General features: G+C 44.4%; 2 protein-coding genes across 9 annotated transcripts in view; one reads left to right on the top strand and one right to left on the bottom strand.

Annotated features, from left to right (window-relative positions):
* LOC134355355 (mitochondrial import receptor subunit TOM40B-like) overlaps nucleotides 1-25,224 on the bottom strand; it is a 56,130-nt gene extending 30,906 nt beyond the window's left edge. For 3 of the 8 annotated variants that reach the window (XM_063065124.1, XM_063065126.1, XM_063065129.1), the window contains exon 1: nucleotides 24,982-25,217. In XM_063065124.1, the coding sequence (XP_062921194.1) occupies nucleotides 24,982-25,057 (76 nt within the window). In that variant the 5' untranslated portion in view covers nucleotides 25,058-25,217. Of the gene's footprint in view, nucleotides 1-24,981 lie in introns of all 8 variants that reach the window. The other 5 variants (XM_063065123.1, XM_063065125.1, XM_063065121.1 and 2 more) reach the window with 5 other exon arrangements.
* Nucleotides 25,077-27,582, top strand: part of LOC134355354 (kin of IRRE-like protein 1) — a 152,546-nt gene continuing 150,040 nt past the window's right edge. The window contains exon 1 of the mRNA XM_063065120.1: nucleotides 25,077-25,282. Within this exon, the coding sequence (XP_062921190.1) occupies nucleotides 25,106-25,282 (177 nt within the window). The 5' untranslated portion in view covers nucleotides 25,077-25,105. The remainder of the gene's footprint in view (nucleotides 25,283-27,582) is intronic.

Raw genomic sequence — 27,582 nt, 5'->3', positions numbered from 1 at the left:
GCTGGGACACACACAGCACATCTTTAAGAAAAAAGCCAAAATAAACATGTTATTTAATTAGGTGCCGCCTAGCACATAATTGTCGGCCCAGATCAGTGCCGATGCAATCGGCAATCGCCTCTGATCTGCGCCGACATTTATGTGCTGGGCAGCACCTAATTAATTAGCATGTTTATTTCGGCTTTTTCCTTAAAGATGTGCTGTGTGCCTCCCGACTACCCCTGCGTGCTTCGAGGCAATGTATCAGTCGGCGGCCCAGAGGGTGGGGGCCACTGCACCACCCAGCCTGCGACGACTCAGTCTAATACACCATCATCAGTGTGCTCGATGTCTTCCCAATTCCGGTAAGTGATACTACACTGTACATACATTATTTCTACTTTATATAGGCTGTGTATTTTTACGTGTTATTTGGTAGATTTGGCAGCTTCATAGTTTAAAGGTTATTGGAGAGCGCGTTTATGCCAACAGCGCTTGCATGAGATTTTCACTACGGAGATCTGTGCAGGCAATCGTAGAGAAGTATTTCTACTTTATATAGGCTGTGTATCATTCCTGCTTTTACTATATGTTACTGTTATTTTAGGTTTTGTGTGTTATTTGTAGGTTATTTTTGGGTCTGCAAGCGCTCACAAAATTTTCCCATATAAATAAATGGTAATTGCTTCTTCGCTTTACGACATTTCGGCTTACGAACCGTTTCATAGGAACACTCTACCTTAGGATGGCGGGGGAAAACTGTATCTATCTATCTATCTATCTTTACCAGGCAAGATTTTTGTACAAAGAGGTAATGAAGGGTGTGTGGAACACAATGCCAAGGAAGGTGATGGAGACAGTTGATTGTGATGTTTAACTAGTAAGACAGGCATATGATCACGCAGGGAATGGAAGCGTACAGTGGATGGGACCAGTTAGATTGGCATCGTGGTCAGCGCACACACCATGGGTGAGAGGGCCTGTTCCTGCGCTGTACGGTTGAATCTGTCAATCAAATGGTGGCAGATATGATGGAAAAGATATGAAACTTCCTCAAATACATAAAGTGTAAAAGAAGCGGAAGTGAATATCAGACCATCGGAAAATGCTGCTGGATAGGTAGTAATGGGGGAGCAACAAAATGGCAGACAAACTGAACAAGTATTTTGCATTAGTCTTCACTGTGGAAAATACCAGCAGTATGGCGGAAGTTCCAGGTGTCAGGGGGCATGAAGTGTGTGAAGTTACCACGACTAGACAGAAGGTATAGGCGCTAAGGGAGTTAGGTTTTAAGTTAAAGGACAGGATCTCCAGGGTTGTGATCTCAGGATTGCTACCTGTGCCATGTGCTATTGAGGCCAGAAATAGGAAGAGTTCAGACAGTTTAACGAAGGAGTTGGTGTAAAAAGGATGGCATCGGATTTTTGGATCATTCGGCTCTCTTCCAGAGAAGGTGAACCTGTACAGAACAGACAGCCTGCAACTGAATTGGAGGGGTACTAATAGCTTAGCAGGAAGGTTTGCTCCTGCTGCATGGATGGGGGAGGGCTAAACTGGAGTTGCAGGGGGATGGGAGCCAGAGTGCCAGAACAGAGAGTGGAGTAGTTGTGGAGACAGATGGTGTTAAGACCTCAGACAAAGTCAGGAATCAAAAGGTTGAGCATGGTGGGACCAATGTTCTGAGCTGCGTATCTTTCAATACAAGAAGCATTGTAGGAAAGGCAGATGAGCTCAGCGCATGGATTTACACATGGAATTATGATACTGTAGCCATTAGTGTGACTTGGTTGCAAGAGGGGTAGGAATAGCTGTTCAATATTCCAGGGTTCCATTGTTTTAGATGTGACAGAGTGGGAGGGATTAAAGGGAGAAAGGTAGCAATACTAGTCAGGGTAAATATCACAACAGTGCTCAGTCAGGACAGACAGAAGAACTCGTCCAGTCAGGCTTTATGGATGGAAATGAGGAATAAGAAAGGTATGACCACATTAATTGAGTTATATTATAGACAACCCAACAGTCCCCGTGATTTGGAGGAACTAATTTGTAGACAGATTGCGGACTGTTGCTAAAAACACAAGGTTGCTATAGTAGGTGATTTTAACCTTCCATATATGGACTGGGAATCCATACTGTAAAGCAGTGGTCACCAACCTTTTTTAGCCCAAGATCCCCTACCTCGACCTTAGTGAAAGGCAAGATCTACCTCCTAAGTCATTTAGAGAAAAAACAGCTCAGGTTGTACTTCCAATTTGAGGCCTTTTATTTGGGCTAATTGTATTTGAATTACACAAAATACTTTTGTCAAACTTTCAAATTAATTCAAATAAGAAAACACTGTAACTAGCATATCAAACAGGCCATAGCTGTCTTTAAGAATATTACAATACTTCACACCCTTAATTTTAAGTTTCATTATTTAATTTTATTTCCACACGAAAAATAAACAAATAGAAATTGATTGTTGCACTCAGTGTGACGACTGGGGCTGCATACTTTCTGCTAGTTCCCTGAAATTTGGCTCATAACTACAGACAGCCAGTCTGTGAGGTATCTGTCAGTAAAACAGCTCCTGTACTTAGATTTAATAATTTTCATCTGTGAAAATGCAATTTCACATAGATAAGTTGACTCGAAGTGGGCACTGACTTTCAGTGCTATAAAACCAACGCGCACATCGCGCATTGCTGGGGCCCCATCAGTGGTAATTGCCACCAGTTTATGAATGGGGATGTCATTTTCACAGACATTTTTTTTTAACTCATTGTAAATACCCTCACCGCTCGTTCTCTCCTTTAATTGCAAAAGAGTGAGTAAGTCCTCCTTTGTTGTAAAATCCTAGAAAGCCATTCTGACAAATACAAGCTAAGCTAAGCTGTTTGCATTACATCCAGGGATTCATCGAACTGTAGTGAAAAATATTCACAGAGTGACAAGTCCTCTAACATTTGTTGATCCACGTCCTCTGACAGTGACTCTACCTTCCTTGTCACTGTTGCAGGGCCAAGTGGTATATTATGTATTGCGGTTGTGATGTCGTTTTTTGTTTTTAAAGTAATTAAAAATAGTCTCTGTGGTAATGGCCATTGCTTCCTTGAATAAATCGCCATCTGTAAAAGGCTTCTTGTGTTTTGCCAAAAGGTGACTTACACAAAATGATGCTTCAATAGCAGCCTTATTTTGAGCAACATGTTTTGTGAAAAACGATTGCTGGGCCTTCAACCTCGATTTCAACTCCTCAACTTTCATGGCACGCATTGCGCTCTTTGCGAGGTAGGGGTCTTTAAATTTCTGGTGATTGGTGATTGGTGTTGTGGTGCTGCTCCAGATTCCCTCTTTTAGTCAGTGCTTGTGTTTGGTGGCACAACATACATACACACTTGTCTTTCACCAAGGTAAATAGAAACTCCTCTTCCCATTCTGGATGGAATTTGTACGTTTTCGCCTTCTTTCATGGAGCCTCCGCCATGCTACAGTATCAAGATATCACGAGCGAGTGCAGTATATTGATGCTTGCGACAGTCTGTACTCTTAGCTAATCTAACTGGTCACTTTGATGCAGCACAAGCTATACTGAAAACGCGGTGCATGGTGGGGGAGCTACACACATGTGCACTGGATAGAAAGAATGGAACTAAAACCCCGCAACCCGGAAACAATCTCTCTTTACAAACAGCTTTCTGTAGCGAAAGTTTTGCAAAATTACCATTACCCTAATTAGTATTACTTATTTTTACAATGCTCACATTACAACAGTATTCGTGTATTTATTTTTGATTTTTTCAGGATCTACTGGGAATGTCTCAAAGATTGCGATCGACGGGTTGGCGACCACTACTGTAAAGGAATAGATGGGATAGAGTTTCTCAAATATGTTCAGGAAAGTTTCCTTAATCAGTATATAAAAAGGCCCAAGGAAAGGGTGCATGATACTTGAACTACTATTAGGAAGTGAGACAGGGAGGGGACAAAAAAAATGCTTTGGGGAATATTCTGCATTTAGTGATCATTATTCCATCAGTTTTGAAGTAAATATGGAAAAGGATAAGTTTGGTCTGCAAGTTTAGATTTCAAACTGGAGAAAAGTCAATTTTGATTTTATCAGAAAGGATCTGGCAAGTGTGGATTGTGACAGGTTGCTTTCTGGCAAAGGTATACTTGGTAAGTGGTAGGCTTTCAAAAAATGAAATTTTGAGAGTACAAAACTTTTATGTGCCTTTCAGAATAAAAGGCAAAAATAACGGGTTTAGGGAACCTTGGATTTCATGAGAATTTGAGGACTCGGTTAAAAAAGGTGTGTAGCATATACAGGCAAGTAGGAACAAATGGGGTACTCATGGAGTAAAGGAAATGCAAGAGAACACTTAAGAAAATAGTCATGAGGGCTAAAAGAAGGCAAGAGGTTGCCCGAGCAGATAAGCTGAAGGAGAAAACTCAAGGGATTTAAATGATTGCGAAGGATAAAACTGGTCCTCTGAAAGATCAGAATGGTAATCTATGCGTGGTGCCAGAAAAGATGGGGGAGATTTTAAATGAATTTTTTGCATCTGTATTTACTCAGATGGACACAGAGTCTATGCCAGCAGGCAAAATGGCATCAACTTTATGGTCCCTCTACAGACTATAGAGGAGGTGTTTGCTGTCTTCAGACAAATTAGGGTGGACACATCCCCAAAGGCCTAACAAGCTGTTCCCTTGGACCCTGTGTGAGGCAAGTGCAGAGGTTGCAAGGGTCCCAGCAGAGATATTTAAATCCTTCTTGACAACATGTCCGGCACAACTTTGTAGGTCAAAGGACCTGTATTATGCTGTAGGTTTTCTCTATTTCTATGACAGGTGACGTATCAGAGGATAGTTAATGTTTCTCCGCTGTTTAAGAAAGGCTCTGAGAATAAACCAGGCAATTATAGGCCAGTGAGCCTGACACCAGTAGTGAGAAAGTTATTGGAAGGTATTCTGTGGGACTAGATATATGGGTACTTGGATATACAGGGAATGATTAGGGATAGTCAACATGGCTTTGTGCATGGTAGGTCGTGTCTAAAAACTCTACAAGATTGTTTCAAGGAAGTTACCAGGAAAGCTGATGAAGGCAAGGCAGTGGATGTTGTCAACATGGACTTCAGCAAGGCATTTGTCAAAGTCTCACATGGGACGTTGGTCAGAAAGGTTCACTCCCTTGGCATTCAAGATGAGGTAGTACATTGGATTGGATATTAGCTTTGTGGGAGAAGGCAGAGAGCGGTAGCATTTGGTTGCCTCTCTGCCGGGATGCCTGTAACTAATGGAGTGCTGCAGGGACTGATGCTGGGTCTGTTGTTGTTTGTCATCTATATTAATGATCTGGATGATAATGTGGTTAACTTGATCATCAAATTTGTGGATGACACCAAGATTGGGGCTGTCATGGACAGCAAGGAAGACTATCAGAGCTTGCAGTGGGATCTGGACCAGCCGAAAATATGAGCTGAAAAATGGCAGATGGAATTTAATGCAGACATGTGTTAAGTATTGTACTTCAGTAAGACCAACCACAGCAGGTCTTACAGAGTGAACAGCAGGGTACTGAGGAGTGCAGAAGAACAAAGGGATCTAGGAATACAGGTCCATAATACATTGGAAGTGATGGTACGGGTAGTTGTGGCCGTAAAGAAAGCTTTTGGCAACATTGACCTTCATAAATCAAAGTAAATGGGTACAGGAGATGGGATGTTATGTTGATGTTGTATTAGACATTAGCAAAGCCTAATTTGGAGTATAGTACGCAGATCTGGTCATCTAGCTACATGAAAGATGTAAATAAGTTGAACGAGTACACAGAAAATTTACAAGGATATTCCCAGGATTGGATGACCTGAGTTATCAGGAATAATTGAATAGGTTAGGACTATTCCTTGGAATGTAAAAGATTGTGTGGAGATTTGACAGAGATATACAAAATTGAGGGATATAAGCAGGCTTTTCCACTGAGGTTGGGTGGGACTACAACTAGAGGTCATGGATTAAGGGTAAAGGTTAAGAGTTTAAGGGGAACATGAGGGGAAACTTCTTCACTCAGAGGGTCACGAGAGCGTGGACGAGCTCGATTTCAATTTCAATGTTTAAGGTAACTTTGGATAGGTACATGAATAGTAGGACTATCGAGGACTACGGTCCGAGTGCAGGTCGATAGAACTAGGCAATTTAAATGGTACGGCACAGGCTAGATGGGCCAGTTTCTGTGCTGTACTTTTCTATGATTCAAAACTCTATTTATTATGGGGAACAAGGAAATGGCAGACAAGTTGAACAGGTACTTTAGATGTGTCTTCACTAGGGAAGACACAAATAATCCCCCAGATGTAATAGTGGCCGGAGGACCTAGGGTAACGGAGGAACTGAAGGAGATTCACATTAGGCAGAAAATGGTGTTGGATAGACTGATGGGATTGAAGGCTGATAAATCCCCAGGGCCTGATGGTCTGTACCTCAGGGTACTTAAGGATGTGGCTCTAGAAATCGTGGACACATTGGTAATTATTTTCCAATGTTCTATAGATTCAGGATCAGTTCCTGAGGACTGGAGGGTAGCTAACGTTACCCCACTTTTTAAGAAAGGAGGGAGAGAGAAAACAGGGAATTATAGACCAGTTAGCCTGACATCAGTGGTGGGGAAGATGCTGGAGTCAATTATAAAGGATGAAATAGCGACACATTTGGATAGCAGTAGCAGGATCGGTCCGAGTCAGCATGGATTTACGAAGGGGAAATCGTGCTTGACTATCTTCTGGAATATTTTGAGGATGTAACTATGAAAATGAACAAGGGAGAGCCAGTGGATGTAGTGTACCTGGACTTTCAGAAAGCCTTTCATAAGGTCCCACATAGGAGGTTAATGGGCAAAATTAGAGCAGATGGTATTGGGGGTAGGGTACTGACATGGATAGAATATTGGTTGGCAGACAGGAAACAAAGAGTAGGGATTAACAGGTCCCTTTCAGAATGGCAGGCAGTGGCTAGTGGGGTGCCGCAAGGCTCGGTGCTGGGACCGCAGCTATTTACAATATACATTAATGATTTAGATGAAGGGATTAAAAGTAACATTAGCAAATTTGCAGATGACACAAAGCTGGGTGGCAGTGTGAAATGTGTGGAGGATGTTGAGATAATGCAGGGTGACTTGGACAGGTTGGGTGAGTGGGCAGATGCATAGCAGATGCAGTTTAATGTGGATAAATGTGAGGTTATCCACTTTGGTAGCAAGAACAGGAAGGCAGATTACTACTTGAATGGTGTCAAGTTAGGAAAAGGGGAAATACAACGAGATCTAGGTGTCCTTGTTCATCAGTCACTGAAAGTAAGCATGCAGGTATAGCAGGCAGTGAAGAAAGCTAATGGCATGTTGGCCTTCATAACAAGGGAAGTTGAGTATAGGAGCAAAGAGGTCCTTCTGCAGTTGTACAGGACCCTGGTGAGACCACATCTGGAGTATTGTGTCCAGCTTTGGTCTCCAAATTTGAGGAAGGACATTCTTGCTATTGAGGAAGTGCAGTGGAGGTTCACGAGGTTAATTCCCGGGATGGCGGGACTGTCATATGTTGAAAGATTGGAGCGACTGGGCTTGTATACATTGTAATTTAGAAGGATGAGAGGGGATCTGATTGAAACGTATAAGATTATTAAAGGATTGGACACGTTAGAGGCAGAAAACATGTTCCCGATGTTGGGGGAGTCCAGAACCAGAGGCCACAATTTGAGAATAAGGGGTAGACCATTTAGAATGGAGTTGAGGAAAAACTTTTTCACCCAGAGAGTTGTGGATCTGTGGAATGCTCTGCCTCAGAAGGCAGTGGAGGCCAATTCTCTGGATGCTTTCAAGAAAGAGTTAGATAAAGCTCTTAAAGATAGTGGAGTCAAGGGATATGGGGAGAAAGCAGGAACGGGGTACTGATTGTGGATGATCAGCCATGATCACAGTGAATGGCGGTGCTGGCTCGAAGGGCCGAATGGCCTACTCCTGCATCTATTGTCTATTGTCTAAAACTCGTAAGAGACTACCTCTCATGCATGAAGCGATGACCACTGATCAACCCCTGCCTTTATAAATTTGAGAATATCTTACCTCTTGGAATGCTTTGCATTGACTTACCAACCACGGATGTTAGGCTAGAGGGTCTATAGTTATCAGACAAAGGCACATGTACTATCCTTCAGTCTTCAGCACCTTTTCAGAGAATTACAATGTTGCAAGTATCTCAGCAAGGGCTACTATAAACTTTTCCTATTGTGTTGTTGGATATATGTTGTTCTGACCTGGAGATTTGTCTGCCTTCATATATAATGTATGCAATCTCTTTTACTGTAACACTGACTGCTCCCAAAGCATCTCCATTAACTTTAAACACAAGAGTTTGGAAATCTATTGCAACACTCACAAAATGCTGGAGGAACTCAGCAGGTTGGGCAGCATCTATGGAAATGAATAAACAGTCGACGTTTCAGGCCGAGACCCTTCATGAGGACTGGGAAGGAAGGGGAAAGATGCTAGAATGGAGGACAAATTAGAAGGTGATAGTTGAGGGCAGGAGGGGATGAAGCAAGAAGCTGGGAAGAGATAGGTGGAAAAATTAAAGGGCTGGAAAAGGAGATCTCTGATAGGAGTGAGAGAGGACCATGAGAGAAAGGGAAGGAGGAGGGACAGCTGAGGTGGTGATAGGCAGGTGAGAAGAGGTATAAGGTCAGAGTGGGGAATTGAAGAGGGAAGGAGAAGAAGAAAAAATTACCAGAAGTTGGAGAAATCAATGTTTATGCCACCAGGTTGGAAGCTACCTAGACAGACTATGACATGCTGTTCCTCCAATCTTGCAGCAGAAGAGATCTTAGACCAACTTGTCGGAATGGGAATGGGGATTGGAATAAAAATGGTTGACCATCAGGAAATCCTATTTTTTGCAGATGGAGCAGAGCTGCTTGACAAAGCAGTCCCCCAATCTATATTGGGTCTCACCAATGTAGAGCAGGTGCATCAAGAGCACTGGATAGAGTAGACAGCCCGAAAGATTCATAGGTGAAATGTTGTCCCATCTGCAAGAACTGTTTGGGGCTATGATAGTGGTGAGGGAGGAGGTGAATGGACAGGGTGCAGCACTTCTGCAGCTTGCAGAAATATGTATCAAGAGGGAAATTACACACTATTACACCCTACATTAAAAATGTGCCCCTTCTAACCTTAAAAGCGTGTCTCCTGGTGTTTCACATCTCTCCCCTGACTGTCCATGCTTCATAATTTTAAAAACCTCTAGCAGGCTCCCTTCTGGATCTGACAACCCAAGTTAGTCCGATCTTTCCTTATAGCTAATACCCTATAATCCCGGGAACATCCAATCTTTCCTTATAGCTAATACCCTATAATCCTGGGAACCGGTGAACTTCTGCTGTAGCCTCTCCACATAATGGGGTGACCAGAATAGTAGACAGTACTCTCTCTACACTGACAAATGTATGGCCAGGCAGAGTCAAACATTAGAGACAGTGGATGTCACTTACTTGGATTTTCAGAAGGCATTTTTAACCTCTCTCTCTCCCAGTGTAGAGTGCCTTCCTGCTTCTAAACATTCACCATTGTCCCTGTATCTAAAAAGACCAAGGTAACATGTCTGAACGACTGGTGTCCTGTCGCACTCACCTCAATAATAAGCAGATGCTTTGAGAGGCTGGTTAAGGACTACATCTGCAGCATGCTACCACCCACACTGGACCCCTACAATTTGCCTACCGACACAACTGATTGACAGATGACACAACAGTCACAGCTCTACACACCATCCTTACACAACTCGAGAAGGATGCTTATGTGAGAATGCTGTTCTTGGACTACAGTTCAACATTCAACACCATAATTCCCTCCAGGCTCAACAAGAAACTCAAAGACCTCAGCCTTCACCCTACCTTGTGCAGCTGGATCTCAGACTTCCTCAGCTCTGCCCCTCTGACCCTCAACACAGGTGCCCCTCCTTTACTCTCTGTATACCTATGACTGTGTCACCACCCACAGCTCCAATCTGCTAATTAAATTTGCTGACGATACTACATTGATAGGCCTAATCTCAAATAATAACAAGGCAGCCTACAAGAAGAAGTAATCACCCTGACACAGTGGTGTCAAGAAAACAACCTCTCCCACAATGTCGCAAAAACAAAGAAGCTGATTGTGGACTACAGGAGGAATGGAGGAACACTCACAACACGCTGGAGGAACTCAGCAGGTCGGGCAGCATCCGTGGAAATGATGAGTCGACGTTTCGGGCCGGAACCCTTTGTCAGGACTGATATGTCCTGATGAAGGGTCCCGGCCCGAAATGTCGACTCATCGTTTCCACGGATGCTGCCCGACCTGCTGAGTTCCTCCAGCGTGTTGTGAGTGTTGCTTTGATCCCAGCACCTGCAGATTATTTTATGTTTAGGAGGAATGGAGACAGGCTAACACCTACTGACATCAATGGATTTGGGGTTGATAGGGTGAACAACTTTTAAGTTCCTCGACATACACTTCACTGAGGATCTCATGTGGCCTGTACATACCAGCTGTGTGGTGAAAAAAGCACTTTCACTTCAGACAGTTGATGAAGTTTGGTATGGGTCTCCAAATCCTAAGAACCTTCTGCAGGGCCACAACTGACAGCATCCTGACTGGCTGCATCACTGCCTGGTATGGGAACTGTACTTCCCTCAATCGCAGGACTCTGCAGAGAGTGGTGCGGACAACCCAGTCTGTAGATGCGAACTTCCCACTATTCAGGACATTTACAAAGACAGGTGTGTAAAAAGGACCTGAAGGATCACTGGGGACCCAAGTTACCCCAACCATAAACTGTTCCAGCTGCTACCATTCGGGAAACAGTACTGTAACATAAAAGCCAGAACTAACAGGCTGTGGAACAGCGTCTTCCACCAGGCCACCAGATACAATTGTAATTCTATGTTATATTGATTGTCCTGTTGTACTATTAAATTGCACATTTAGACGGAGTCATATCGTACAGATTTTTACTCCTCATGTATATGAAGGATACAAGTAATAAAGTCAATTCAATTTAATTCAAGTCATTTGATAATGAGCCACACATGAGGCTGATTAACAAGATAAAATCCTATGGCATTACAGGAAAGATACTGGCATGGATAGAGGAATAGCTGACAGGCAGGAGGCAGCGAGTTGGTACAGTCGACATTTTAGAAACATAGAAAACCTACAGCACAATACAGGCCCTTTGGTCCACGAAGTTGTGCCAAACATGTCCCTACCTTAGAAATTACTAGGCTTATCCATAGCCCCCTATTTTTCTAAGTTCCATGTACCTATCCAAAAGTCTCTTAAAAGACCCTATCATATCCGCCTCCACCACCATTGCCAGCAGCCCATTCCACGCACTCACCGCTCTGAGAAAAAACTTACCCCTGACATCTCTCTGTACCTACTCCCCAGCACCTTAAACCTGTGTCCTCTTGTGGTAACCATTTCGGCCCTGGGAAAAAGATTCTGACTATCCACACGATCAATGCCTCTCATCATCTTATACACCTCTATCAGGTCATCTCTCATCCTCTGTCGCTCCAAGGAGAAAAGGCCATTTTGGGCTGACTATACTTTTTCCCCATAGATGCTGCCTGGCCTGCTGAGTTCCTCTAGCATTTTGTGTGTGTTGCTAATTATACTTATGTAACCAGATTAGGCTGACAGCCTACTAATGTCCCAAAATCAGACCCAGTGGAGATTAGCATTGGAGAGCAGGATTTATATCATACCTTTTTGCTTTCTGCAGATATCTGTAAACTTATGTGGAAGAGATGTATAGAATAAAACGTAAACTACTAATACCTTCATTCCTGAGGAATTTAAATGTGTGTATACTAGAGCAGGGGTCCCCAACCTTTTTGGCACCGCGGACCGGTTTAATATTGACAATATTCTTGTGGACCGGCCGACCCGGGGGAGGGGGTGGGGTGTTCAAGTAGGGTTAAACTCACCTCAACATGTCTTTTACAGTTAGGGTTGCCAACTTTCTCCCTCCCAAATAAGGGATAAAAGTAGCAGTCAAACCCCGGGACACTTTACCCCAGGAAAGACTACCATGACCATGAAGCCTTGCGCGGGCACCTGTGTGCGCACGCGTGACGTGCGCATGCGCGTACGTGCCGATTTTTCTTTCCCCCACAAATCCATTTTGCCTTCATCTTCCCGACTATACAGTACATACATTATTTCTACTTTATATAGGCTGTGTATTTATCATATCATTCTTGCTTTTACTATATGTTAGTGCTAATTATTTTCCATTTTATGTGTTATTTGGTATGATTTGTTAGGTTATTTTTTGGGTCTGGGAAAGCTCAAAAATTTTTCTCATATAAATTAATGGTACAGCAATTGCTTCTCCACTTCACGCCATTTCGGCACGGAAGGTTTCATAGGAATGTTCTACCTTCGTGGGGGAAATACGGGACAAACCAATTTAGCCCAATATACAGGATGTCCTGGCAAATACGGGACAGTTGGCAACCGTATGTTCAAGTTCAACGGTGCGTGACAGGGAATGAGGAAAGGTGCAGCTGACTCAAATCGTTTCCTCACAGCCCGGTGGTTGGGGACCGCTGTCATAAGGCATGCTCCCCAATCCAGGCAACACCCTTGTAAATCTCCTCTACACCCTATGGTTTCCACATCCTTCCTATAGTGAGGTGACCAGAACTGAGAACAGTTCTCCAAGTGAGGTCTGACCAGGGTCCTATATAGCTACAACATTACCTCTCGGCTCCAAAACTCAATCCCACCATTGATGAAGGCCAATGCACCGTATGCTTTCTTAACCACAGAGTCAACCTGCGCAGGAACCTTGAGTGTCCTATGGACTTGGACCCCATACTCCCTCTGATCCTCCACACCGCCAAGAGTCTTATCATTAATACTATTTTCCGCCATCATATTTGACCTACCAAAATGAACCACCTCACACTTATCTGGGTTGAACTCCATCTGCCACTTCTCAGCCCAGTTTTGCATCCTATCAATGTCCCGCTGTAACCTCTGACAGCCCTCCACACTATCCACAACACCCCCAAACTTTGTGTCATCAGCAAATTTACCAACCCATCCCTCCACTTCCTCATCCAGGTCATTTATAAAAATCACATAAGGGTCCAGAAAAGAACCCTGAGACACACCACTGGCGACTGACCTCCATGCAGAATATGATCCATCTACAACCACACTTTGCCTTCTGGGGGCAAGCCAGTTCTGGATCCACAAAGCAATGTCCCCTTGGATCCCATGCCTCCTTACTTTCTCAATAAGTCTTGCATGATGTACTTTGTCAAATGCCTTGCTGAAATCCATTAGTAAGACTCACTGGTCTATAATTTCCCGGGCTATCTCTACTCCCTTTCTTGAATAATGGAACAACATCCAGTAACCCTCCAATCCTCCGGAACCTCTCCTGTCTAAATTGATGATGCAAAGATCATCGCCAGCTCAGCAATCTCCTTCCTCACCTCCTACAATAGCCTGGGGTACATCTCATCCGGTTCTGATGACTTATCCAACTTGATGCTTTCCAAAAGCTCCAGCACATCCTCTTCCTTAATATCTACATGCTTAAGCTTTTCGATCCGCTGCAAGTCATCCCTACAATCACCAAGGTCCTTTTCCATAGTGAATATTGAAGCAAAGTACTCATTAAGTTCCTCTGCTGTCTCCTCCAGTTACATACACACTTTGCCACTGTTACACCTGATTGATCCTATTCTCTCAAGTTTTATCCTCTTGCCTTTCACATACTTGTAGAGTGCCTTTGGGTTTTCCTTATCCTGCTCGCCAAGGCCTTCTCATGGCTCCTTCTGGCTCTCCTAATTTCAATCTTAAACTCTTTCTTGCAAGCCTTATAATTTTCTAGATCTCTATCATTACCTAGTTTTTTGAACCTTTCATAAGCTCTTCTTTTCTTCTTGACTAGATTTACACCAGCCTTTGTACACCACAGTTCCTGTTCCTTACCATCCTCTCTGTCTCTTCAGAACGTACCTTGCAGAATGCCACGCAAATATCCCCTGAACAATTTCCATATTGCTTCCATACATTTCCCTAAGAACATCTGTTCCCAATTTATGCTTCCAAGTTCCTGCCTGATAACTTCATATTTCCCCTTACTCCGATAAAACGCTTTCCTGATTTGTCTGTTCCAATGCGATGGTAAAGGAGATAGCATTGTGATCACTATCTCCAAAATGCTCTCCCACTGAGAGATCTGATATCTGACCAGGTTCATTTCCCACTACCAGATCAAGTATAGCCTCTTCTCTTGTAGGCTTATCTACACATTGTGTCAAGAAACGTTCCTGAACACACCTAGCAAACTCCACCCCATCTAAACCTCGCTCTTGGGACATGCCAATCCATACTTGGGAAATTAAAATCTCCCACCACGACAACCCTGTTATTATTACACCTTTCCGGAATCTATCTCCCTATCTGCTCCTCGATGTCCCTGTTACTATTGGGTGGTCTATAAAAAACACCCAGTAGAATTATTGACTCTTTCCTGTTCCTAACATCCACCCACAGAAACTCAGTTGACAATCCCTCCATGTCTTCCTCCTTTTCTGCAGCCATAACACTATCTCTGATCAACAGTGCCACACCCCCACCTTTCTGAAACATCTAAAGCCTGGCACTCGAAGTAACCATTCCTGCCCCTGAGCCATCCAAGTCTCCATAATAGCCACATCATAGCTCCAAGTACTGATCCACGGTCTAAGTTCATCCACTTTGTTCATGATACTCCTTGCATTAAAATAGACACATCTCAAACCATCAGTCTGAGCGCGTCCCTTCTCTATTACCTGCCTATCCACCCTCTCGCACTGTCTACAAGCTTTCTCTATTTGTGAGCCAACCACCTCTTCCTCTGTCTCTTCAGTTCGGTTCCCACCCCCCAGCAATTCTAGTTTAAACTCTCCCCAGTAGCCTTAGCAAACCTCTCCGCCAGGATATTGGTCCCACTGGGATTCAAGTACACCCCGTCCTTTTTGTACAGGTCACTCCTGCCTCAAAAGAGGTCCCAATGATCCAGAAATCTGAATTCTTGCCCCCTGCTCCAATCCTTCAGCCACGCATTTATGCTCCACCTCACTCTATTCCTATACTCACTGTCACGTGGCACAGGCAGTAATCCCGAGATCACTACCTTTGTAGTCCTGCTTCTCAACTTCCTTCCTAACTCCCTGCACTTTGCTTTCAGGACATCCTTCCTTTTCCTGCCTATGTCGTTGATACCAATATGTACCACGACCTCTGGCTGTTCTCCTTCCCACTTCAGGATATTGTGGACGCGATTAGAAACATACTGGACATTGGCACCTGGGAGGCAAATTACCACCTGTGTTTCTTTCCTGCGTCCACAGAATCACCTGTCTGACCCCCTAACTATAGAGTCCCCTATCACTGCTGCCATCCTCTTCCTTTCCCTACCCTTCTGAGCCACAGGGCCAGACTCTGTGCCAGAGGCACAGCCACTGTTCCTTCCCCCAGGTAGGTCGTTTCCCCCCCCCCCAACAGTACTCAAGCAGGAGTACTTAATGTCAAGGGGTACAGCCACAAGGGTACTCTCTAGCCTCTGACCCCTGTCCTTCCCTCTCCTGACTGTTACCCACTTATCTGTCTCCCAAGGCCCCAGTGTGCCTACCTGCCTCTAGCTCCTCTCTATCACCTCCTCACTTTCCCTGACCTGATGAAGGTCATCGAGTTGCATCTGCAGTTCCCTAACAAGCTGCAGCTCGACGCACCTGATGCAGAGGTGGCCATCCGGGAAAGCCTGGAGTCTCCCGGACTTCCCACATCTGACACCAAGCACAGAACACCGGCCTCACACACAATCTGCCTGTCTGTATTCTACACAGGAAACCTACCTCACCTCAACCCGTTATCGCCAAAGCCCCATATTGAGCCAAAGCCTTCCTACTCTGTCTCCTGCTTTATAAGGTGTCTCCTTTTAAACTCTTGGGTATGTAATCAGGAATAACTTGGAGATGAGTGGAGCTGAAATGAAAACCCTGAACAGTTACAGAACAGCACTGACTGCACTTAAAAGTGCTTTAATGGATGGCATATTTCCCCGCCCCCTTAAGCAAGAGAAATATGGGGACCAGATTTCTCACAAGAAATGGTCTGGTGCAGTGGCAAAGAGCATTAATCAGTTAATGTTACTGCAACTGGAAGGGTAAGGGCCGCTATCTGGGGAGTAATAAAGGTACATGTATGGAACTGACAAATCTCATTCCTTCCCATCCGCTGAATTGGGTATATAGCTGGCAGGCATGTCTCCCGAGTATGAGGGGGAGTGGAAAGAGCCATGGCCCCGGAAGGGCTGCTATTACTGTGCCCACGGAGTCCCGAAAATGCAACTCTTTGTGTCACTACTTCACCATCCTCTGATTTTACGGCACCGGAGGTCCATAACAGGGAGGCGAGAGATTCTTGATAAATGCCTTTCTGGGTTATGGGACTGCTAGACTGTTCTGGGAACAGATTAATATGGCATTGGCTTTGGAGAAAATAGCGAATGAGACAGCCTATGCCCTTGAACAAATCTAATAAGTATTAACCAAGTCATTGGCAGAACTGATGGCTACCTCCATCAAATCTCCTCTCAATCTGAGACTACTGACCATAAGACATAGGAGCAGAATTGAGACATTTGGCTAATTGAGTCTGCTTCGCCATTCAATCATGGCTGATCCTTATTCCCTCTCCTCAACCCCACTCCCCGGCCTTCTCCCTGTAACCTTTGATGCCACAGCCAATCAAGAACCTATGAATCTCTGCCTTAAATATACCCAACGACCTGGCCTCTGCAGCTGCAACAAGTTCATAAATTCACCACCCTCTGGCTAACGAAATTTCTCCATATCTCTGTTTTAAACGGACACCCCTCAATCCTGAGGCTGTGCCCTCTTGTCCTAGACTTCCCTACACCATGGGAAACATTCTTTCCACCCCTTTTCTGTCTAGCTGTCTAGGCCTTTCAACATTCGAAAGGTTCCAATGAGATCCCCCCTCATCCTTCTAGATTTCAGCAAGTACAGGCCTACAGCCATCAAACGTTCCTCATATAATAACCTTTTCATTCCGGGATCATCCTTGTGAACCTCCTCTGAACCCTCTCCAATGCCCGCACATCTTTTAGATGAGGAGCCCAGAACTGTTCACAATAAAGTGCCTTATGAAGCCCCAGTATCACATCCCTGCTCTTGCACTCTAGACCTCCTGAAGTGAACCAATCACAAACAAGAGAAAATCTGCAGAAGCTGGAAATCCAAGCAATACCAGGCAGCATCTATGGAAAAGAGTGTTGTTGGTGTTTCGGACCGAAACCCTTCGGCAGGATTGGACAAAAAAAGCTGAAGAGTAGATTTAAAAGGTGGGGGGAGGGAGAGATAAACATAAGGTGATAGGTGAAACCTGAAGGGGGAGGGATGAAGTGCTTGGACGTTGATAGGTGAAAGAGACGGAAGGCCGTGGAAGAAAGAAAAGGGGGAGGAGCACCATTCAAGAAGAGCCACGTCTGCTCTTACCCCATCCTCCTGCCACCCTACCAGAGATAGGATACCTCTTGTCCTCACCCCACCAGTCTCTGCGTCCAGCACATAATTCTCCAAATTATCCGCCAGCTCCAACGGTATCCCAGCATCAAGCACATCTCTCCCCCCCCCCCAACTACTTTCTGCTTTCTGCAGGGATGACTCCCTACGAGAACTCCCTTGTCCATTCATCCCTCCCCACTGTTTCCCCTCCTGGCACTTATCCTTGCAAATGGAACAAGCGTTGCACCTGCCCCTACACCTCCTCCCTCAGTACCACTCAGGGCCCTAAATAGTCCTTCCAGTTGAGGTGACACTTCACCTGTGAGTCTGTTGGGGTCATATACTGTGTCTGGTCCTCTTGGTGTGGCGTCCTGTATATCGGTGAGACCCAATGTAGACTGGGAGACCGTTTCGCTGAGCACCTATGCTCCATCCGCTAAAAGTGCTTAAGGAAGTAGCCCAAGAAATAGTGGATGCATTAGTGATAATTTTTCAAAACTCGTTAGATTCTGGACTAGTTCCTGAGGATTGGAGGGTGGCTAATGTAACCCCACTTTTTAAAAAAGGAGGGAGAGAGAAACCGGGGAATTATAGACCGGTTAGCCTAACGTCGGTGGTGGGGAAACTGCTGGAGTCAGTTATCAAGGATGTGATAACAGCACATTTGGAAAGCGGTGAAATGATCGGACAAAGTCAGCATGGATTTGTGAAAGGAAAATCATGTCTGACGAATCTCATAGAATTTTTTGAGGATGTAACTAGTAGAGTGGATAGGGGAGAACCAGTGGATGTGGTATATTTGGATTTTCAAAAGGCTTTTGACAAGGTCCCACACAGGAGATTAGTGTGCAAACTTAAAGCACACGGTATTGGGGGTAAGGTATTGGTGTGAGTGGAGAATTGGTTAGCAGACAGGAAGCAAAGAGTGGGAATAAACGGGACCTTTTCAGAATGGCAGGCGATGACTAGTGGGGTACCCGCAAGGCTCAGTGCTGGGACCCCAGTTGTTTACAATATATATTAATGACTTGGATGAGGGAATTAAATGCAGCATCTCCAAGTTTGCGGATGACACGAAGCTGGGTGGCAGTGTTAGCAGTGAGGAGGATGCAGGGTGACTTGGATAGGTTGGGTGAGTGGGCAAACTCATGGCAGATGCAATTTAATGTGGATAAATGTGAAGTTATCCACTTTGGTGGCAAAAATAGGAAAACAGATTATTATCTGAATGGTGGCCGATTAGGAAAAGGGGAGGTGCAACGAGATCTGGGTGTCATTATACACCAGTCATTGAAAGTGGGCATGCAGGTACAGCAGGCGGTGAAAAAGGCGAATGGTATGCTGGCATTTATAGCGAGAGGATTCGAGTACAGGAGCAGGGAGGTACTACTGCAGTTGTACAAGGCCTTGGTGAGACCACACCTGGAGTATTGCGTGCAGTTTTGGTCTCCTAACCTGAGGAAAGACATCTTTGCCATAGAGGGAGTACAAAGAAGGTTCACCAGATTGATTCCTGGGATGGCAGGACTTTCATATGAAGAAAGACTGGATGAACTGGGCTTGTACTCGTTGGAATTTAGAAGATTGAGGGGGGATCTGATTGAAAAGTATAAGATCCTAAAGGGATTGGACAGGCTAGATGCAGGAAGATTATTCCCGATGTTGGGGAGGTCCAGAACGAGGGGTCACAGTTTGAGGATAGAGGGGAAGCCTTTTAGGACCGAGATTAGGAAAAACTTCTTCACACAGAGAGTGGTGAATCTGTGGAATTCTCTGCCACAGGAAACTGTTGAGGCCAGTTCATTGGCTATGTTTAAGAGGGAGTTAGATATGGCCCTTGTGGCTACAGGGGTCAGGGGGTATGGAGGGAAGGCTGGGGCGGGGTTCTGAGTTGGATGATCAGCCATTATCATAATAAATGGCGGTGCAGGCTCGAAGGGCCGAATGGCCTACTCCTGCACCTATTTTCTATATTTCTATGTTAAAACAAGCAGGATCTCCCAGTGGTCACCCATTTTAATTCCATATTCCATTCCCATTCCGATATGTCTATCCATGGCCTCCTCCACTATCATGATGAGACCACACTTAGGTTGCAGGACAACACCTTATGTTTCGTTTGGGTAGCCTCCAACCTGATGGCATGAACCGCGATTTCTCAAACATCTGGTAATGTCCCCCACCCCCACTTCACCATTTCCCATCCCCTTTTCCCTCTCTCACCTTATCTCCTTGCCTGCCCATCGACTCCCTCTGATGCTCTTCTCCCTTTTCTTTCTTCCACGGCCTTCTGTCACTTTTGCTTATCAACGTCCAAGCACTTTACTTCATCCCTCCCCCTTCAGGTTTCACCTATCACCTTGTGTTTCTCTCTCCCCGCCTTTTAAATCCATTCAGTTTTTTTTTTCTCCAGTCCTGCCAAAGGGATTCAGCCCAAAACATCGACAACACTCTTTTCCATTGATGCTGCCTATACCGCCGAGTTCCTCCTGTATTTTGTGTGTGTTCTTGAAATGAATGCTAACATTGCACTTGCCTTCCTCACCACCAACTCAACCTGCAAATTAACCTTTAGAGTGTCCTGCACAAGACTCCCAAGACACTTTGCATTTCAGATTTTTGGATTTTCTCCCCATTTAGAAAATAGTCTGCACACTTATTTCTACCACGAAAGTGCATGACCATGCATTTTCCAAGACTATATTTTATTTGCCACTCTCTTGCCCATTCTCCTAATCTGTCTAAGTCCTTCTGTAGCCTACCTATTTCCTCAACACTATCCGCCCCTCCACCAATACTTGTATCATCTGCAACTGCAACAAGGCCATCTATTCCACCATTTAAATCACTGATATACAGCATAAAAAGAGGTTCCAACACTGACCCCAGCGGAACACTACTAGTCACTGGCAGCCAACCAAAAAAAGGATCCTTTCATTCCCACTCGCTGTCTCCTTCAAACCAGCCAATGCTCCACCCATGCTCATGCTAGTAACTTCCCTGTAATTCGATGGGCTCTTATTTTGCTATGCAATCTCATGTGCAGCACTTCGTCAAAGGCCTTCTGAAAATCCAAGTACACCACATCTACTGCGTCTCCTTTGTCTACCCTGCTTGTAATTTCCTGAAAAAATTGCAGTAGTTTAGTCAGGCAGGATTTTACTTTCGGGAAACCATGCTGCCTTTGGCCTATCTTGTCATGTGCCTCTAGGTACTCCATAATGTCACCACTAACAATCAATTCCAACAACTTCCCAATGACTAATGTCAGGCTAACAGGTCTATAGTTTCCTTTCTGCTGCCTTCCACCCTTCTTAAATAGTAGGGTAATTTGCAAAGAAATGAGTACTCGGTGAGGTAGATGGATGAAAAGGGAATTTTTGCAGTCCTGACGAAGAGTCTCGGCCTGAAATGTTGACTGTTTCCCCTTTTTGATAGATGCTGCCTGGCCTGTTGCATTCCTCCAGCATTTTGTGTGTTGTTTTGGATAGGGGATTGAAACTGCATCATTGCTTTAAATACACAGAACAGTACAGCACAGGAACAGGCCCTCCAGACCAGTATATTGTGCCAAATTAGCTGAAAATTTAAAAAAAAACAAAAACTAATCCCTACCTACATAATGTCCATATCCCTCCATCTTCCTTATATTCATGTGCCTATCTAAACATCTCTTAAAAACCTCCAATGTATTTGCCTCTACCACCATACACCAGGCAGTGCATTTCAGGCATTCACTACTCGAGTAAAAAAACTTATCCCTCATATTCCCCTTGAATTTATCCCATCTCACTTTCAATGTATGCCCTCTGGTATTAGACATTTCTTCCCTGGGTAAAAGATACTCCCTATCTACTGTATCTACGCCTCTCATAATCTTGTAAAACTCGATCAGATTCCCTCTCAGTCTCTACTGTTCCAAGTTTGACTAGCCTCTCATGACAGCACCCTCTAAACCAGGCAGCATCCTGGTAAACCTCTTCTGCACCCTCCCCAAAGCCTCAACTTCCTTCCTACAGTGCGGCAACCAGAAATGTATACAATATTCCAGATGTGGCCTAACTGGAGTTTTATAAAGTTGCAACATGAACTCAGTGAGTCAACTTATAAAAGCAAACATTCCTTAAGCCTTCTTAACCACCCAATTGACCTGTATAGCTTTCAAGGAGCTATGAAATTGGACCCCAAGATCTCTCTGCTCAGCCTGTGTCTCCTTGCATCTGTGCTACTGAGGTGCAGCACCTCACATTTATCTGCATTAAATCCATCTGCCATTCCTCTGCCCATATCTGCAACTGATCTATATCGTGCTGCATACTTTGCCAGTCTTCTACACTATCCACAACTCCACCAATCTTGGTATTATCTGCAAACTTATCTACCTACATTTTTATCTGGGCCATTTATGTACATCACAAATAGCAGAGGTCCCAGCACACATCCCTGCAGAACACCACTGGTTACAGACCTCTAGCTCAAATAATTCCCTTCAACCACTAGCCTGTTTTCTATACACAAGCCAATTCTGAATCCAAATAGCCAATTCGCCACAGGGCCCACACATCTTAATCTTCTGGATTAGCCTCCCATGAAGGACTTTGTCAAAGCCTTACTAAAATCCATGCAGACAACTTCCACTGCTCTACCTTTATCAATCTCTCTTGTCGCTGTCAAAAAACTCAAGTGAAGTTGGTAAGACACAACTTGCAGCGCACAAAGCTACGCTGGCTCTCCCTAATTCTGTCATGGGCTTCCAAATGCTCATCAATTCTACCCATAAGAATTTTCTCCAGTAATTTCCCTGAATTGAGCTCAGCGGTCTCATGTTTCCAGGAGTTTCTCTGGTTCCCATTTTAAATAGAGGTACAACATTAAGCAACTCGCCAGTCCTCTAGGACCTTGCCTGTGCCAAGAAAAGGCACAAAGATACTGCAAGGCCCCAGCAATCTCGTCTCTTGCCTCCCTCAATAACCTGGGGTAAATCTCATCAGGGCCTGGTGACATCAACATTATTACTCATTAGAAGACCCAACACTTGGAATGGGCTGCCAGCAACAGTGGTGGAGGCGGATATGATAGGGTCTCTTAAGAGACTCCTGGATAGGTACATGAAGCTTAGAAAAATAGAGGGCTACGGGTAACCCCAGGTAATTTAAGTTCATGTTCGGCACAGCATTGTGGGCCGAAGGGCCTGTATTGTGCTGTAGGTTTTCTACTTCCTCCTCCTTGACCTCTAAACGCCCTAACATATTTATACAGTCCGGTCCTCCACAGCCAAGCAAATGTTCCCTTCTTTATCCTTAAGTAGTCCTATCCTCTTCCTAGTAATCCTCTAGGTTTTGATGTTTAGATGGAAAGTCTTGGTATTCATCTTAATCATACTTGCCAAAGACTTTTCATGGCCCATCCTCGCTTTCCTCATTCCCTTGAGTTGTTTTCCGGCTTCTTTATATAATCTTCTTGTGCTTTGTTTGGTCATAACTTCTGAAGATTTATATACTTTCCCTTTTTCTTCTTGGCACGCACATATATACATACACACACACACATTTCAATTGTTGTATTTGGTGATTATGTAATGTTCTCATGAAATGACAAAAAGGAGGGAATGTGGAAATGTAGTTTACCCACTTGTGCATTTTTGACTGTAACAACACGGAACCTGTATTGTAGCAGAGTGCTTTGCTAATAGTGTTGTGCAACATTATGCTGATAGAACTTGAATCCCTGAAACTGCAGACCAGCAGATGTGTTACTGGAAGAATGCCAAGTATACTAAGTAAGCAAGACAGTATGTACCCTTTCCTTAAATTGAGGTGTGGGTGGCTGCAATTATGTATAAAGTAGTGACTATACTGTCTGTTTTTATGGTTGCTATCACCTGCGGTTGTGCGGTGATGGTCTCCCTTAGCTGTGAGTAAAATAAATGCACTTATGCTTGATCCACTCTGAGTTGTCTGTTGTTTGTATGGAACACAAGCAAAAAAGCATCTATCATTAAAGGACCTCACTATCCAGGACATGTCTTCATTACTACCATCAGGAAGTACAAGTGCCTGAATACACACAATAGCATTTTAGGTTTGATCTACCCATGGACATTATCTCATTATTTTTCTCTCTTTCTGCATTGTACTGCTGCTGCAAAACAGCAAATTTCATTAAATGTATCAGTGATAATAAACCTGATTTAGATTCAATACTGCAAGTGTGGTCTGACTTAAGTTTTATATAGCTACAGCACGATTGTTGTTCTGAGCTTCCCAACCAATGAAGGCACGCATTCCATTCACCTTCTTTACCACCCTGAATACACTGCATTCTCTTTAGCTCCAGTGATTCAGTTTGAATGTACATATCTGACCCAAACCTCTTCCCTTTCCTGACAGAAGTTACAATATCCTTGACGTCCAGAGTCTCCAGTCTCCCAGCAGTTTTGCCCTCAACTCTAACAGGAACATGCAGTTCTTGAGCTCTTGTTATCTTACTTTTAAAAATTCTCACTTATCACAGATCCATTTGTCTGCAAACATCCTAGCCCAATGGGCAGTTAGCATTATGACAGCATGGGTGTGAGAGTTTGTAGTTCAATCCTGGTGTCATCTGTAAGGAGTTTGTACATCCTCCCAGTGGAATGCATGGGTTTTCTACAGGTTCTCCGATTTCCTCCCACTTTCCAAAAGCGTACTGGTTAGTAGGTTAATTGGTCATTGTAAATTGTACGGGGTTAAAATTGGGGTTGCTGGGCAACATGGCTCGAAGTACCAGAACAGCCTATGCCACATTGCATCACAATAATTTTTGAATTTAAAAAAAATAATTTTTGCAGGCTTCTGTCTAACTCAATTCTGCAGACCTACTCTGTGCCTTCCTGGAACTACACTACAACTAACAGATTGAGTCATCCCAAAATGCTCCAGATGCCAATAACAAGAACTATGTAACCCGTCAGAATGGGCCTGGTTAAGGGAGATGGAATGAATGGAAGCAAGCATTAAATACCCACTATCAAGGGGCTTGGCATCACCCCCCCCTCCCCCGCACATCAACCGCTGAGAAACTGATCCCATGACGCATTCCGGGACCACCGACAGACTTGACTCCACCGTGGAACAAGGTCCCTACCACAGGACACAGACGCTGTAACATGGACTTGGGCCCCCACATTAAGACAAGACCTTAGGACACGAACAACAAGTTACACAGACCCCAGGACACGGACACGTGAATGACCACAACCCATGACCGATTGAGAGGTCGGTCACTGTTCCTCAAGCCCCATCCCAACACAGACAAAAGCCACGCCACCAGGTTCCCTGCGCCCAGTCCCTTTCAGTTGCCATGGTTACCACTACCCGCCCACATGACGTCACGCGCTCGGTCCCTCACCCTTGCAACGCCTGTGAAGCCGTTCGAAGCTGCCGGGGTTGCGAAGCCGCCGCTCGGTGCTCGTGCCATTGCCCATCGGCTCGCACCGTAACGGAGCGGACAGCGCCGATTTCCGGTCTGTCCGATGATTCCTCCAACCTATACCCCGGGGAGCCCCGCTGTTCTCCCACCGTCAGCTACCAATAGCACCGCAGTGGAAACCGCCATCCTGCACTGCGCGCACCCCGCGTCGGCGTCAACTCGTTCCCATGACGTCAGACGTTCTCTGCGGCTAACGTCACTCTGCGTCAACCTGTTATACGTCACAGGCACGAATACATTATTTTAGAACCAAAGTCAAGTTTATCACTGGCATATGTCATGAAATTTGTTATGCGGCAGTAGTACATTACAATGCATAATAATGAATTGTAAATTACAATAAAAATATGTAACACATAAATAGTGCAAAAAGAGAAAAAAAAACAGTGAGATATTGTTCATAGTAATCAGATGGCAGAGGGGAAGAAGCTGTTCCTGAATTTGTGAGTGTGATCATTCAGGCTTCTGTACTCTTCCCTGATGACAACAATGAGAAGAGGATATGTCCTGGGTGATGTGGGTCTTTAACAATGGATGCCATCTTTTTAAGGCTTTGCTCCTTAAAAATGTCCTGGATGCTGAGGATGCTGGTGCTCATGATGGAGTTGAGTGAGTTTACAATTCTTGCAGCTTATTTCGATCCTGTGCAGTGCCCCTTTCCCATTCCAGACAGGGATTCACCCAGTTAGAATGCTCTTTATGGTACATCTGTAGAAATTTGCGAGTGCCTTGTGTCATACCAAATCTTCTCAAATGCCTAACAAAATATAGCCATTGTTGTGCCTTCTTTGAGATGCATCAATACGTTAGGTCCTCAGGGATGTTGACACTCAGGAACTTGAAATTGCTCACCTTTCCACTTCAGATCCCTCGATGAGGACAGCTATGTGTTCCCACGTCTTATCTTTCTGAAGTCCACAATCAATTCTTCAGTCTTACTGATACTGAGTGCAAGGTTGTTGCTGTGACACCACTCAACCAGCTGATCTATCTTGTTCCTGTATGCCTTCTTGTCACCATCTGAAATTGTGTGAACAATAGTTGTATCATTTGCAAATTTATGGATGGCACCTGAGCTGTGCCTCGCTACACAGTCATGGGTATAGACAGATAGAGTACTAGACTAAGAACATATCTTTGAGGTGCGGCAGTGTTGATTATCAGCAAGGTGGAGATGTTATTTCCAATCAGCGCAGACTGTGGTCTTCCGGTGAGGAAGTTGAGGATCAAGTTGCAGAGGGAAGTACAGGGGCCCGGATTTTGGAGCTTTCTTGATCAGAACTGTAGGAATGATTGTATTAAGCACTGATTTGTAGTCAATAAACAGCAGGAGTTGATTGCAGCCATAACCAACCTCTTAAAGCACTGCATCACCACAAATGTGAATGCCACTGAACGATAGTTATTATGGCAACTCACTCTACTCTTCATGGGCACTGTATGATTGTTGCCCTAATGAAGTAGGTGGGAGCTTCCAACTGTAGTAATGACTATAACACACTGGCCTCAATGAGCAAAAACTGTGACCTCTCTGGAGAAGAAATTTCTCCCCATTCCACCCTGAATGGGGAAACACTAATTCTGAGTCTGTGACCTGTGGTTCTAAGCACCCCTGCCAGGTAAAATACCCTCCCCGCATCCATCTGGTTACCCATAAGAGCATAAGTTACAGAGCAGAATTAGGCCATTTGGCCCATCGAGTCTGCTCTGCCATTTCACCATGTCAGATCCAATTTTTCTCTCAGCCCCAATCTCCTGTTTTCTCCCTGTATCCCTTCATGCCCCGAACAATCAAGAATCTATCAACCTCTGCCTTAAATATACATAAAGACTTTGCCTCCACAGCTGCTTGTGGCAAAGAATTGCACAGACTCACCATTCTCCGGTGAAAGAGATTCCTCCCAATCTCCATTCTAAAAGGATGCCCTTCTATTCTGAGGATGTGTCCTCTGGTCTTAGTCTCTCCCACCATTGGAAACATCCTCTCCACATCCTCTCTATTAAGGATTTTCGCGATTTGATTGGTTTTAATAGAGTCATCCCTCATTTGTCTGAATTCTAGTGAATACAAGCCCAGAGCCTTTAAACGCCCTTCATATGACAAGCCATTCAATCCTGGAATCATTTTTGTGAACCTCCTTTGACCCTCTCCACTTTCAACACATCCTTTCTAAAATAGGGGGCCCAAAACTGCTCACAACATTCCAAGTGAGGCCTCACCAGTGCTTTGTAAAGTCTCAACATTACATCCTCGCTTTTATATTCTAGTCCTCTTGAAATGAATGCTAACATTGCATTTGCCTTCTTCATCACAGACTCAGCCCGCAAATTAACCTTTAAGGAATTATCTCAAGTCCATCTTTTTGTATTTTCTCTCCATTTAGAAAATAGTCACCCCTGTAATTTATTCTACCAAAGTGCATGGCCATACACTTCCTAACACTCTATTCCATCTGACATTTCTTTGCCCATTCTCCTAATCTGTCTAAGTCCTTCTGTAGCCTCTCTACTTCCTCAAAA

Source organism: Mobula hypostoma, chromosome 13 (assembly GCF_963921235.1).
Source record: "Mobula hypostoma chromosome 13, sMobHyp1.1, whole genome shotgun sequence".
NCBI classification, from domain to species: domain Eukaryota; kingdom Metazoa; phylum Chordata; class Chondrichthyes; order Myliobatiformes; family Myliobatidae; genus Mobula; species Mobula hypostoma.
Note: the sequence above shows the minus strand (reverse complement) of the source record. Positions and strands in the feature narration are given on the sequence as shown.